Raw genomic sequence first — 13,842 nt, 5'->3', positions numbered from 1 at the left:
GAACTAGTTGATCTTTAAGGTCCCTTCCAACCCAAACTATTCTGTGATAGGAACTTTCTAACTCGGAGCTCACGTACTGGTGGAATTGAACTTGAGTATCTGTTGATAACTTGGTGTGATAAAACAGTAACCACACACTGCTGCTTTCCTTCCTATCTCTGCGTACTCCTTGCTTTTTGCCTATTCTTCTCAAGAACAAACTTGTTCAGTGATATGCTTTTAAAGAAAAATACTAGCAATGCTATCTCACTGAACTTGCAGCTAGAAGAAGCCAGCCTCTCTCAGACTAGTGCTTTTCAAAGAAGCTCACGAAGAATTAATTTTTCAAGATAGCTTAAATCATTTGCTGTCCTCATATGACAAATGCTGCAACACTCCACTGCTAAATTGCCCTTTTTTACTTTATTGGCTACTGCATCCATCATTTCCAGTGAAAATAAAGCCAGCAGTTATCTTTGGTAAGAGCACACTGTGACACCAATTGTGCTGAGAAAAGGAAGCGGTGTCTATTCAGGTCAGTCAGGAGGAACAGCTTGTTGCAGTGTAGAAGAATTTAAAATAAATCTTCAGAAACCTGCTTGAGAAACTAAGACTCACCAGTTTTAAGAAAGCTTATCATTTATTGTGGGTAAGAGTCCTGTGTTTTGGGGGAATTTGGGGATGTGCATGTATTCAAATCTGTTGTATGAAGTCAAATTCATCTGTGGTCCTATAAAATGGTGCTGCTCTATGCTGCAGGCTTCTGAGCACATTAGTGCTGATAGCTAGATCCCAAATATCCTTCCACATGTTACTAAAACGGCGCCAGGTACAAATCAAAACTGGATGTCTGAAAACCCAGCGATAAGAGGTCTTCTGCTACCATCCTTCAAGGGTAAGGTGCTGCTTCTATAACTGCATCAGTTTCTTGTGACTGGTAGAAGGAGACTTCTAATGGCTTATGCTGGAGAAAAATACAGAGCCCACTGCTTGTATGGGTGTCATAATTAAAAGCCACTAATGAACTAAACCACATAATTAATATAGAGCTGGCTAATTCTCTTAATGGAAATCTGAGACTTGCCTACCAGGTGAGATCCTTGTTACAAGGATGGGAGTCACTTATTTGTTTTCCATGCAGTGATGCTAAGGAGTTCTTTCCACGGGAGCTCATTTGAGTATCAACTGTGATAGCAGAACTTGCCACCTGAGGCTTTCCTAGGGATGCTCAAGTGCCTGGAGTGCCCCTGTGTTCTTTTACTGTGCCACATGTGTTTCTCTTGCTTTCCTTTTATCCTTTTCCACACATAACACTTGTCTCTGTGGGCCACTCTGTGGGGAGCCACAGCCCTACCCGCAGGGAGAGTCAGCCAAAAGGCAGGTGATCAGCCTTTACCAACGATATTGCAAGGCCTGACAACCCTGGAGAGTGCCCGTCGGTCCCACTGGGCTTATTTCTCTTCATCAGCATGGAGAGAGGAGTGTTGATTACTGAGGTGGTGAGTCTAGGAGTGGGACAGCATCTTCTTCTGCTCCAGGATCTATCCTGTGTAAAGAGACACTAAAATCTGGTCCAGGAACTCTGATCCTTTCCTGCCGGCTCTTGGCACGTACAGTCTGCTTTGCTGACTCACTAGAAGTGTAAGTGGCTTTTCATATTTGCAGTGTCTGATGCTCTTGAACAGATAAGGAAGGTTGCTGGTTTCTTGGAAAATCATCTTGGGAAAGGTGAGGTTTAGTATGAAATCTTGACATTTCTTTGTCCTCCTTTGAACATTAGCTGGAGGTCTGCACATATCTAAAAGGGAGACCTTCCTGCACACCTTGCAAAAGGGCTCCTGTGCCTTTCCCGTCCATGTAATTAAGCAGAATTGGGAACCGCTGCGTCAGTGACTCAAAAAGGCTTTGGAGTACAGGCTCTGGGTCCAGCAAGGAAGGGGAAGGCAAAGACGAAGAGCAACTGTTACTGTTTTCCAGTCAGGGGAAAAAGAAAAAAAAGGCAAAAAAAACCCCAAAGCTTGATGAGGAGGGACGTTACTAAGTTGTGAAATAGGAGGTTTGAAAGCTATTTCATAACTTGGGGAACAGAGGGAATGATTGGCATCATGAACAGGGAAGGCACAGAACAGGCAGTGCCCCAGGCAAAAGGTATTTTCTGTTCCCAGGGCTGAACTATTAATGAATAGCAAAGCCTGAAGAAACCACTCGGACCTTCAGAGTCCAGGCTGAGAAGGCAGCTTTAGCCCTACTCGCTTGCTTACACCTTGAAATAACTGCTTTCTATTCTTGTACTGAACTAATTGCAAAGTAATACACAGTTTTGAAAGGGCTGGAGTTGCTTTTGTAGGCTTATGCTTGCTAATGTGCATAGCACACTCCTTCTGCTTGTAGCTGTCTTAATGTCTTAAAAATCCTCATATTTTAAAATCTCAGCGTGAAAGGGAACGTATATTGAACACCCATAGTCCCTACCCTCTTCAGACGAGCGTGGAGAAAAGCCAAAGGAGCTCTGCAAGATTGAGATGCATCATATTTCTTCCTTATAAAACTGCTGTATGACAATGAAACAAGGCATGGAAATATTTTAGGAAACAACACGTGGAATTTTTTTCCCCAGAGATGGAATTTCTCTGGAATTCTCACTGTGACGCTTCTCCATTCACTTCCCTTCAACTCTGTGCATTGAAGAGGAGGAGCTCAGAGAGACAAAAAGCTTTGCCTTTGCCCCCCTCTGCTGCAGCCTGGACCCTGCAGAACTGGATCCTTTGTAGTTCCCAGTGTGGGTTCTTCCCTGCCGCTCGCTCCGAGTGCTGCTGTCTAGCCAGTTATCTTTGCAGGTTTTAGCACTCTGTTCATTATTAGCTCCACTAAATCTCCCGTATAACACAAGCTTCCTCTGTTGCTATATAAGAAGAAAAACCAGACAAATACGAGGTTTGTAGAAACCTGCTCTGTGATTGGGGATCTGTGTAATTGGTGGCCACACCAATAGTGGTACAGACGAAACAGTCTTCAGGTTTTTTGAGTGCATCTTCTGCAGTGGCAGTGAAATCTTACATATTCTCATAAAATCTAGCATGGCCAGCAGGTCAAGGAAGGTGATCCTCCCCCTCTGCCCTGGTGAGGCCACATCTGGAGTGCTGTGTCCAGTTCTGGGCTCCCCAGTTCAAGAGAGACTGAGAAATACTGGAGAGGGTCCAGCAGACGCTACAAACATGATGGGGGGGACTGGCACATCTCCCCGATGAGAAACGGCTGAGAGAGCTGGGCCTGTTTAGCCTGGAGAAGACTGAGAGGATCTTACCAATGCATACAAATATCTTAAGGGTGAGTGTCAAGAGGATGATGGGTCCAGGCTCTTTTTCAGCGGTGCCCAGTGACAGGACAAGGGGCAACGGGCACAAACTGCAACACAGGCAGTTCCATCTGAATCTGAGGAAAAACTTTACTTTGAGGGTGACAGAGCACTGGCACAGGCTGCCCAGAGAGGCTGTGGAATCTCCTTCTCTGGAGACACTCACAACCCATCTGGACACGATTCTGTGCAACCTGCTGTAGGAGAACTTGGTTTAGTAGGGGGTTGGACAGGTGACTTCCAGAGGTCTCTTCCAACCCTGACGATTCTGTGGTTTTCCTGTCTCCTTTTAAGCACATCTATGCTATTTGTGATGCTGGCCTTAATGTATGTCTCACTTGATGCCACTCCTGCATTCACTTCTTTCACGCCACTCTCAGGCCTTGACCAGTTTCACCCCACCTCCCAAAGAAATCCTCCTCCTGGACCTGCAGCACAGAGTTCTTCAATGAGGGAGTGGGGGGAGAAGTGACGAGAGCAAAATAAAACGAGCAACATCAGTCTTGACGCCCTTCCTCACAGCGGTCGCTCCTCTATGATGTTGCATCATTTCTAAAAATAGAACTTACAGTCCTTTGGGAAATGGCACTCATCTTTTGTTCTGTAAAGTGGTTTTCAGTCTCACTTAAAAAAGCCGTGTACGAGGTAGAATACAGGGGTTTAAGATGCTTTATTTCCTAGTTCTCACATATAATCCTGCTTCTTAATGGTGATAATGGACTTCAGAAGGTCCAACTGACATTGCTCATTGCTCTTCAGAGCTAAAATTAAAGGCGAGGGGAGATTGTAGGAGACTGATACACTGTCAGACTGTGTGAGGGGGATTTGCACAGAAGTGTGTTGTTTTCTCTAGCCACAGGTGCTTCTTGCCTCTCGGTACCTTAAATAGAAAAATAATAGCATGAGTAATTAAATGCAGGGAAAGCAGGCAGGATAGACTGAATGGAACAGCCTTTTGATGATAAATCAAGGAAAATGACACAGTTAGGAGTGGAAAGTACGGCTCAAAGGACTATCTGTTTGAGTTGCAGTCAAAATTTAAAACAGCATCTCAGTTGTCTTCCTGGGTCAGACTGAGCTCTTCTAGTGCCTGTGACTTTTCCAGAACTGACTCACAAAGACTCTTCAGAAGGAGTAAAATACTAAAACTAAAAGGTTCTATGAATTTTTTAATGAATTTTGATCTTTTAGAGTACTGAAGCCGAGGGTAAATGTTACAATATATGGGAGCCTAGTCTATGAGGACATGGTAAAAGACTTCACTGCGTGTGTTTAGCAGAAACTCAGCAGGCTGTGTGGGCCATCTTCACAGCCTCAGGTAGGGTTGTGGCTGTGTTATTTTCTCAACTGTGGACTCACTTGAAAGTTTGGCTTCAGCTTCCTATCCTCAGTGGGTGTTAATCTTCTTCAGTTTCCAGACAATTGCAATATAACAAAAAGATCCCTGTGTGTCCGCACTCAGAAGGGAGGTACCGGAATGTGAAGTAACATGACAAAAGGCAGAGGAGGGGGCTCAGATTCGAGAGTGAAAAGCGAGTCTGCAGTCTGTGCTTTGCTCAAGTTTCTCTTCAGTTGATGTTTCACTACTTGAGTAGTTCGTTCTGGACAAATCCCATTTCATAATGTCTCCGGAACGGTGCAGGAGGTGCTTTATACACAGGCCCAGGTTTTGTCATGTCAGGAGCAGAAGGGTGGCATGACCATATGGCCACCTCTGTGCCGTGATCCAGAGCGTATTCGCCACATGGAGCGGAGCTGGTGTGGACTAATGGCCACCCGGTAAATCCATCCCTGAAGCATCTACAAGGGTTATTTTTGTGGTGTTTCTTTTCCACCGACGTGCTGCAGAGAAACTGTTGACGAACGATGGTGGCGGGTCTAACACTGATGGGAAAAGGCCCAGAAACTTTTGTGGGAACCCTGGAGTTCCTGAGGATTTCCTCCTTCGCTCCATTGGGATGAGCTTGAAGAAATCACATCACTAGTAGTATGTCCTTTTATTTAGGTATTACAGTTTTTGAGGTGCTGCATCACGCGCCCTTAGCTCGTTGAAAAAGCATGAGTAAACCTTGACTGCAATTGTTTTGATTGCATTCAAGATATGTTTTTCAGACGCAGCAGCGGCAGGGCAGGCCCCAGATCCCTCTGCCGACACTACATGTATTTCGGGGCAACCTCCCGCCTCACCTTCCTCAGGGGGAAGGTGGGGGGATTCAAAGTGCGGCGGATGGCTGTCAAACCTCGCCGACGTTATCAGCATCATCCGTAAAACAGCGAGGGCCGCGACCAAGGGGGGAAAAAACGTGTCAGGTCTGAGGAGGCCCAAGCGGTGGGCGAGGCGGAGGGGTCACCCACGGGGGAGCGCCAGGACAGGGCGCCGGCGGGGCGAGCGCAGCAGGCCCGAGAGCCAGGGCGGCCAGCAGGGCCCCTGGGTGAGAGGTGCCGAGGGGGCGGCGGCGCAGAGGCGGTCGGGCCGAGGCGGCGGAGGCCCCCTCCCGGGGCGGCGGGGAGGGGCGCTGCGGCCCGGCGGCCATTTTGAGGAGGACAATACCCGCCGCACGGCAGGGCCCGCTGCGCCCGGCGGGGCGGGGCGGGGCGCGCGCACGTAGCGCGGGCAGCGGCCGGGGCGCGCGCACGCTCCGCCTCCCGCCGCCGCGTTATGTAACGGCCGGGGCGCGCGCGCGCCCCCTTCCCCCCCCCGCCCCCCCCCTTCCCCCGCCGCCCCGCCCCGTCCCCGCCCCGTCCCCAGCCGGCGGGGCCCAATGGGCGGCGGGGCCGCGCCGCGGGGGGGGCGGGGGGAGAGCCCGGCGGACGGGGCGGGCGCGCGCACGCACGGGGGCAAGGCGCGGCCCCGCGGCTGTGCGTGCGCGCTCCCTTCCCCCCCCCCCCCGCCTTCCCCTCTCTCTCTCTCTCCTCTCTCCGCCGCCGCGCTCGGTCGTTTCCTCCCCCCCTTTGTGAGGTGCTCGGAGTGGCCCGGACATCGCTGACTCGCCATGGCCGACGAGAAGCCCAAGGTGAGGCAGGCGCCCTCCCGCCCCCCCCCGCCTCCCTCCCTCGCCCTCCCCCCGCCTCGCTTCGCCCCGCAGTCGGCGGGCGGCGAGGCCCCGGTCGCGGGCTCGGCCACCCAACGGCCTCGGCTGGGCCGCGCCGGCTTTGCGCGCCATTTTCCTGCGCACCCAGGCCGCGGCCGCCTTCCCGCCCCGCCGGGGGAGGGGGGCCGGGGCCGCAGCCTCCCGGGGCGGGCGGAGGATCCCCGGGGAAGGGGGGGGGGGGGGGGTGAGGGGGGCGAATCCGGGCTCCCTTCCCGCCCTCCTCAGGGAGAGAGGCAGGTCCGGAGGCGGTTGCTGCCGTTGCCTTCCTCCTCCCGCTCCTCCTCGAGGGCCGGATCCGGCCTGCCCTGCGCGGCCAGCGGGGACTGGGGCGCAGCATCCCCGCTGGGGACGCGCCGGGGGCCGGGGCACCCGCCGGCCCCCTCCGTGCGGTGCTGGCAGCGCCGCGCTGGGCCCGGCCGCGGGCGGGGCGGGCATCGCTCCCTGCCCCTTTTGTGCTGCCCTGGCCGCGGGAGGGGCCGCCGGGGGGGGGCTCTGCGGGCGGGGGGGCTGCGCTCTCCAACAGCAGGAATTAAAAAAACAACCGCAGCGAAAAAAACCCCAACCACCACACAGCCAGCGAACGCCGCGCTGCTGCCGTGCCTTTCCCCCCCTTCTTCTCGCCCCCCCCCCCCCCCCCCCCCCCCCGCCCTTTTTAAACTCTGAAGGCGCCAGAACGGGCGGGCCGGTGTGCTGGAGCGCGGCGTGCAGGGATCTGTCACATGGCGGGGACCCGCAGCCCGGCCCGGGCCGCCTCTGCTGAGGGACACAAAGCTGAAACCGCAGCTGAGCACCTCGGGGGCAGGCGCTGCCCAGGGGCTGGGTGGCGCTGGATCATCTCTGCCCCTGCCGTGACACTCTGGATCGGAACAGCTGTGCAGTTGAAACTTGGGTCTCTGCAATCGCTGCATGTGGCTCTTAATGGAAGAGAGAGGATTGGACTGCTTATTGAAGAGCGTTTTTTTCTTAAAACGTTTTCTGAAAGAGAAAGCTTGGTTCTTTTCAGGTTTCGTCACCTTTTCAAATGCAGTCCTTTAAAATAGCTTGAAGTTTTCTTCATAAGTACCTCCACTAATATGAAAAAGTTTGAGGTACAGTAAGATAGAGACTTGCTAGTGGCTGAGGTTAGAGTTGTAAAGTAAATAACTTTATTCCTTTGATTTGGAACAGTAGTGTTCATTATTATCCTGCCCTTGATAGAAATAACTTTTCTTTAAATTTATTGTAAAACAGTTGGCCTAGTAACTCTTCGTTGCTACTTCGCATGTTAACCAATCTCAGGATTGACAACTAATATTAGTAGGGTTTGGGTTGTATTGGTTGTGGTTTTTTTGGTTTTTTTTAATGTGTGTGGAGTTTATTTTCAAATAAAAAGTATCGACCTCTGTTTCTTAATTCAAAGTTTCAAACTGGTAAACTGCTGTACTCCATCTCCTCCTTTTTGATGACCTGTTGCACTTCAGTAAAGTGTTAACTTACTGTTTCATACCTTTTTGAAAAGTGTTGCTTTTTTTTCTTTTTATTTCCTCAACAGGAAGGAGTGAAGACTGAAAACAATGATCACATTAATCTGAAGGTGGCAGGGCAAGATGGGTCTGTGGTGCAGTTTAAGATTAAGAGGCATACACCACTTAGTAAACTAATGAAAGCCTATTGTGAACGACAGGTATGGTTCTTGTATGATCATCAGGAGAACCGGTGTCTGGGGGAGAGGTGATCTCCGTAGAGATAGATTAAGACAGTAAAGTTTTAAAACTATGTAAATATGCAAGATGATAGAGACTTAACAAAAACTGATTGTGTTGTGGAGAGTGCATTGTTCTGTTCCAGAGTGGACTGACAGGGTTGTGACAGGAAACGAGTAAAAAAAAAAATATGTGTTGTTATCTTTGTGAAGTCTGTGTCATAGGTATAGGCTGTTAACTCTACTGCTCGAAAATACCAGTATGGAAAGGGTGGGTTAGGAACCTACGGTATGAACTTAGGATAGAGAGCTGAGTGATAATCAGAGGTATTTTTATAACTCTTGAGTAAACTTCTTGGTCTGGTCATACTTCTTATTTACTAGCTTAGTATTACTGCATTGAGGTGAGAGAATATCAATGAGTATTTCAGGGTTTAAACGTGTCTAATGTCTAGCTTGAGAAGGTGCTTGTACTTTGAATGATGAGTCTTGTTTTTTCTCTTGTGGCCTGGTTGTCAAATTAATCCTCTGAGGGACAAAAAGAAAAATTAAATGTATTTTGCTGGTGTAGTGGCAACTGCAGCAAACCTACTAGGTTGCAGGCAGCTATTGCAAGCTTCAAAAACACCTCTGTAAGTGTAGAGCTATCTTACACTTTCTTTTGAGGCTTTTGATCAGGAAAATGTTGTCTCTGCTGTCTGTGATTGGTTTGTTGGTTTGTTTTTTTTCATAACTGCTTTTAAAAAGTTCCATCTCTACAAAAATGTTTGGTGAGGAAGATTGGTTTTATTTTTTCTTTAACAAATATTCAGCGATACCACTGACTACAATAAATTAAGTATAAAATATTGAGGTAACTATTTTGGAACCAAGGAAAATTAACTCTAAATCAGATATAGAGTGGTAAAACCTTTTTGGTTTACCCTTTGCCACAATAGGTAGTGATACGAATAAAGACAGGGAAAATAAGGTCTTAATGAATGTGTGAATACGTTCTTGCATGGGTGTTCTGGGGATAAATTAGGGAATGTTTCAAGCTGTGAGATCATTTTTCCTACAAACTCTTGTGACATTATACAAATCACTGTGTATTGCTTTTTCCAAACATAAAGTGAGTTACATCTTTTGGGGAGTTTGAAGGTTGGTTAATTATCTGTAAAGTCCTGGGAAAGATGATTTTAGAAGTACCATTTATAGTTCAGTTGCTTGGAAACAAAAGTATGATTCCAAAAATTTTCACCTAAATTTCTACTATTAAAAAAAAAAAGCAACAAAAGCCAGCAAAAAGCCCAAGTGTTAATTGGAGGGAAAAGAAGAATAAATCTTTAGAATGGGAGGCATTTTTTCTGATCCTGGTTTTAAGCTACTAGGTATCCAAAGGATATTTTTGTGGAGATGGACTCGTCTTTACATTTAATTTCTTAGGTGCTTACTTCTCCAACTTCGTTTAAAAGCATTTGTTCTGTGTGTCTCTAAAGTTAGATTTTGTTGGTGTTCCTAACTAGGCATACCCAATCTTAAACTGTGGACCTCAGATTTAATTTTGGAGAGGTGGAAGCTGGGGTATAGTAGAGAGTCTAGCAGCTTTAAAGAATGAAAAATGATGTATTGCGTGTAGTGGACCTAAAATGAAAGTAACTAAACCTTGAATGATACATTTAGAAGATCAAGACTATTTGCAATTATTGGGGGCGGGGCGGGGAATCATCCATGGAACATACTTGGGTTTTAGCGGATACTAATCTCACCAAGGTACAGTTCTTCACCATGTTTTCAGCAAGCGTTTATTCAGCTCATAAAGTTGTCAGGAACCTGCAAAAAATGACCACTTTTGGAATAGGAAACAGATATTTTAAGAAACACAATGTCAAAGAAAACTGCTCAAACCAAATGTTGCTGTGCAAAAATGTGTTGCTGCCATGACACTTAGCCACGTGATTTTCTTAAACGAGATGTTCTGAGGGAACACTGCAGAATCTTCATAGTTCACAGCAAAATGTCTTCTCTAGCATGACTGAAGTCTTACCAAAAAAAGTTTACTCGTGGTCTTTATTAAGCATTTTTCCTGACAAATTAACCTCTTGATAATAATTGCTACATTGTTTTCTTCTGTGTGTTACACCTGATCTTGCATGGCTAAATGGAGGCTGCTTTTCTAATGCAGAGGTGCCAAGGCAGCACCAAGCAATCCATTGGAAGTACTTCAAAATTAACTAGACTTGTATTTTTTTAGATACTCTGTAGAGAGAGTTGATGGAACTAGGAAAGAAGTAGATACCGGGGTTCTTGGTTCTGATGGTATCCTCAAACTTCATCTTCCTTTGCAGAATGTAGTGTACTGTAGAGTACCTTTTGAAAACTAACTTGTGAGTTTGAAGTTTATTAGTAGAAAGGATTGTTGCTCTAAAGTTTTTGAATCTGTTGGCTCAAGCAAGAATGAGTAGTCTTCTGAGGATGGAGGAGGTCAGCAGAATTACTATTCTGTGGTAGAAATGCTAGTTTGAAATACTATTCAGAAGTTTCTGGAAGTAAAAGGTTTTTTTAAAGTTCTAGCTGTGCATGGAAAAACTTTGATGCGTTGGTTTCTTGTTAATGGGAATTGAAGCACAAAAGTTACCGTTGCCTACGCTTTGCTGCTGCACTCTAATGGATGGTGGTTTAATCTCTGGAAAAAATGTTTTAGAATACCTTTGCTTTTTGGGAAGATCAAAAAGGAGTATTGAATATTACTGTTTGACATTTGTTACCCAAAGTATTGCATCTAGTTTTTAAATTAATTATTAAGAAGCACGATAAAAGTCTTGGCCATTGGGGTGAGGCTTGTGTACTAGAAATTGCTTTATTTTAACTTACAGTCAGTGGGGGCACTGTTGCTTCTCTTTAGTTATTGGACACAATGCAATTTTTAATATAAAACAGATTTGTAGTGAAACGCCTTAAAATGAGTGCATGAGGGGAGAATGAAAACTATATCTTGTATTATGAATGGTGGCTTTTAATGATCATGCTGCAATTCCAGTGACAAGTTTGAGAGAAAACTAGTGAGTACTTTTACACCAGACTTAACTCTCCGTTGTGTTACTTCTCTTTGTGCAGGGGTTGTCAATGAGGCAAATCAGATTCCGGTTCGATGGGCAACCAATTAATGAAACAGACACACCTGCACAGGTAAACAACAGAAGCAAGACTAAAGAACTGTATTTAAAATTTGCTGTGGGAGTTGGTGCTTCTGTTTCGTATAAAATACTTGTGTAATTGTATATATTATTGATAGAACTTGATCTTTTTTTACCGTTAGTTTGGTATAACTAGTTTAGAATTATTAGAAATGGAATCTAAGGCTTCTTGAGTGTTGTGAATAAGTCTGTATCACTGTAGTAATAAAAGAAGAAAATTAATTACAGTTTACAGAATGGTGTCTTATAAAGCTGTCAGTTCATTGAGTCAGAGTTCTGAGATAAGAATCTGTAAGTTAAGAATTGAGTTTTTCCTGAAATAATAGCTTTTTTAGATACATATATAAAAGCTTGCAGGATTTTATCAGTGATCCTGTTTGCAAACTTGTATTTGTAATATGAAAGTTATTTTCTATCGTTTGTAATTTGAAGCCCTGTTCAGCAACACAAAAATAAATAAATACTGTGAAGTTCAGGTTGTCTTAATTGGTTAAAACGAGGGTCATGCCAAGAACAGAATTGTTCACTGTGACTCTTGGAGTATTCTTCTGTACTGCTCCAAGTAGCTGCATGTAATCATCCTTTCCAAGTGATACAGGTTTATATGTTTTTCGGAACCACTTGTTATATAGAGTAAGGGCCTCCTGTTTTCAGAAGGTTTATGGTAGATCTGTTTTCTAAGCAGTTGCTCCAAAGAACCTGCCTCTTAGGGCCACAATCTATGCAACTTTTTAACTTGGAGTACTGATAATTGAGGCAACAGGGTGCTTTTCTCTCCATCCGTGTTATACTGTAGCTAAGGATCAGTCTATTTATAGCTGTGGCAAATGCCATAGACCAGTTTGATTTCCTGGAGCAGAAACTGAGACTGTTTAGAAATATAACTTATATTAGTTACATTTCAGGAATATCAACTGTAAAAATTATGCTGAAAAAAGAGAATTGTATTAAGGAAGTATTGCTGTTTGTCAGTGGTGGTTTGTTACATAGTTGAACATGTAAAGTATTTTTAATGTTTTTGTGCTTGCTGATGCTTGGTTTTATTGCCTGGTTGGGCAAGGGGCCTTAATTACAGTCTGCTTTCTTTAGTGCTGTAGCTGAAGCCTTTTGCACGTTTGAACAACAGCAGCAAAGTGGAATTGTGGCAGTATTCTAAAGTAAACTGAGGAAGTAAATAGGAGAAAGAAGATGCAGTTGCAAAGTAGGCAACAGAATAAAAATATTATGAATGCTGATGTTTTCCATAGGAGTCATACAATGCACCCTGAAGTTACACACTAGAATTCATTCTAGGACAACAGTTACCAACTGGCATTTGTTTTTCCATGCAATTTCTTTGCTTTTGAGTTACGGTGAAGTAGGTTAAATGTACAAAGTGATGATGATGATGGAGGGAGCAGGTCTGGTTAAGTTGCATAAAAAGTAAACATGAAGATAGGAAACTTAAGAACAACCCAGCCTGTAGTAGATACCTGAGAAGAGTTGAAAGCCTTTTTCTTTCTTTTCTACTATAGTTGGAAATGGAGGATGAAGATACAATTGATGTGTTCCAGCAGCAAACAGGAGGAGTTTACTAAAAAAAAAAACCACACACAAAAAAGAACCTGCTACTTTCCGCTCCAGAACTGTGCTCCCACAGGCGACACATTCACAATTAGAAAAATGAGACTTGGTTCAGCCACATCCTGACTACTGCAGTATAGTTTTCTCTCTCCTCTCTCTGATTTTTTTTTTCCTATTCCTTCTATTGTACATAAAGTAACTGGTGTATGTGCACAGACATAATGCATATTTTTTTTAACTAAATGGCCAATGGTATGTTTTGATCAACATTTAATGGAGATGGGGTGGGAAAACAAACTGGTTCTGTGAAAATGCCCCTTTCTCCGTTAGTGGCATGCTCCTTCTACTTTTATCTTTATATTCCAGTAAGTTATTTTGCTCTCACTGTTTAAAAACAAAAACCTTGCATACCTTGTTTGATTGGATAATTTCAATGTTTTTTCTTTTATCATTGTAAAACCAAGGACAATTTTATAACTTTTTTGTACGTAGCTGTTACATGTAGAGCAATCTCTGTCTAAGTAGGGGTAAATTACTCTTAAAAAAAAAAAAAAAAGATCCTAGATAGTTTTCCCTTCAAGTAAAGCGTCTTGTTGTTTAAATAAACTTCTTGTTTAAAATAACCAGTTTTCTTTATTTTTCTGTGGAGTAATAGTACTCAGTACTTGTATTTCTTTCTCTGCAGCGCTTTATGCTTCTCAGTTCTCAGCTTTCTCTGCGGTAAGTAAGCATAATCTCTCTTTTACAGTCAGAAGACTGTTGGAAAATGAAAGGCTTCCTTGAGACCTCTCAGTCAGTAGTTGAACTGGAAATAGGAGTCAGTATTCTCTTCTGATTTTTTTTTTTTTTTTTTTGGTGTGTGTATGTTCTTTTAAGCCAAAAATGTTTGATTAGGCAAACTGCAAAATACTGGACTAGTTACTAATGCCTTTGGGTTGAGCACTTTTTGTCAGTCTCCAATAGAAGCATCAGTATCGTTGTTACAGTAGCTTATTT

General features: G+C 44.8%; 1 protein-coding gene across 1 annotated transcript; it reads left to right on the top strand.

Annotated features, from left to right (window-relative positions):
* The first annotated feature begins 6,154 nt into the window (after window positions 1-6,154).
* SUMO2 (small ubiquitin like modifier 2) lies at window positions 6,155-13,469 on the top strand. Its single transcript, XM_037407891.1, has 4 exons — window positions 6,155-6,348; window positions 7,958-8,089; window positions 11,204-11,275; window positions 12,798-13,469. Exons 1-4 carry the CDS (start codon window positions 6,328-6,330, stop codon window positions 12,858-12,860), a joined length of 288 nt encoding a protein of 95 aa, XP_037263788.1. The 5' UTR covers window positions 6,155-6,327; the 3' UTR covers window positions 12,861-13,469.
* The last annotated feature ends 373 nt before the right edge of the window (window positions 13,470-13,842 follow it).

The sequence above is a fragment of the Falco rusticolus genome, chromosome 1 (assembly GCF_015220075.1).
Source record: "Falco rusticolus isolate bFalRus1 chromosome 1, bFalRus1.pri, whole genome shotgun sequence".
Lineage (NCBI taxonomy): Eukaryota > Metazoa > Chordata > Aves > Falconiformes > Falconidae > Falco > Falco rusticolus.
This window is presented reverse-complemented; position numbering and strand designations above follow the sequence as displayed.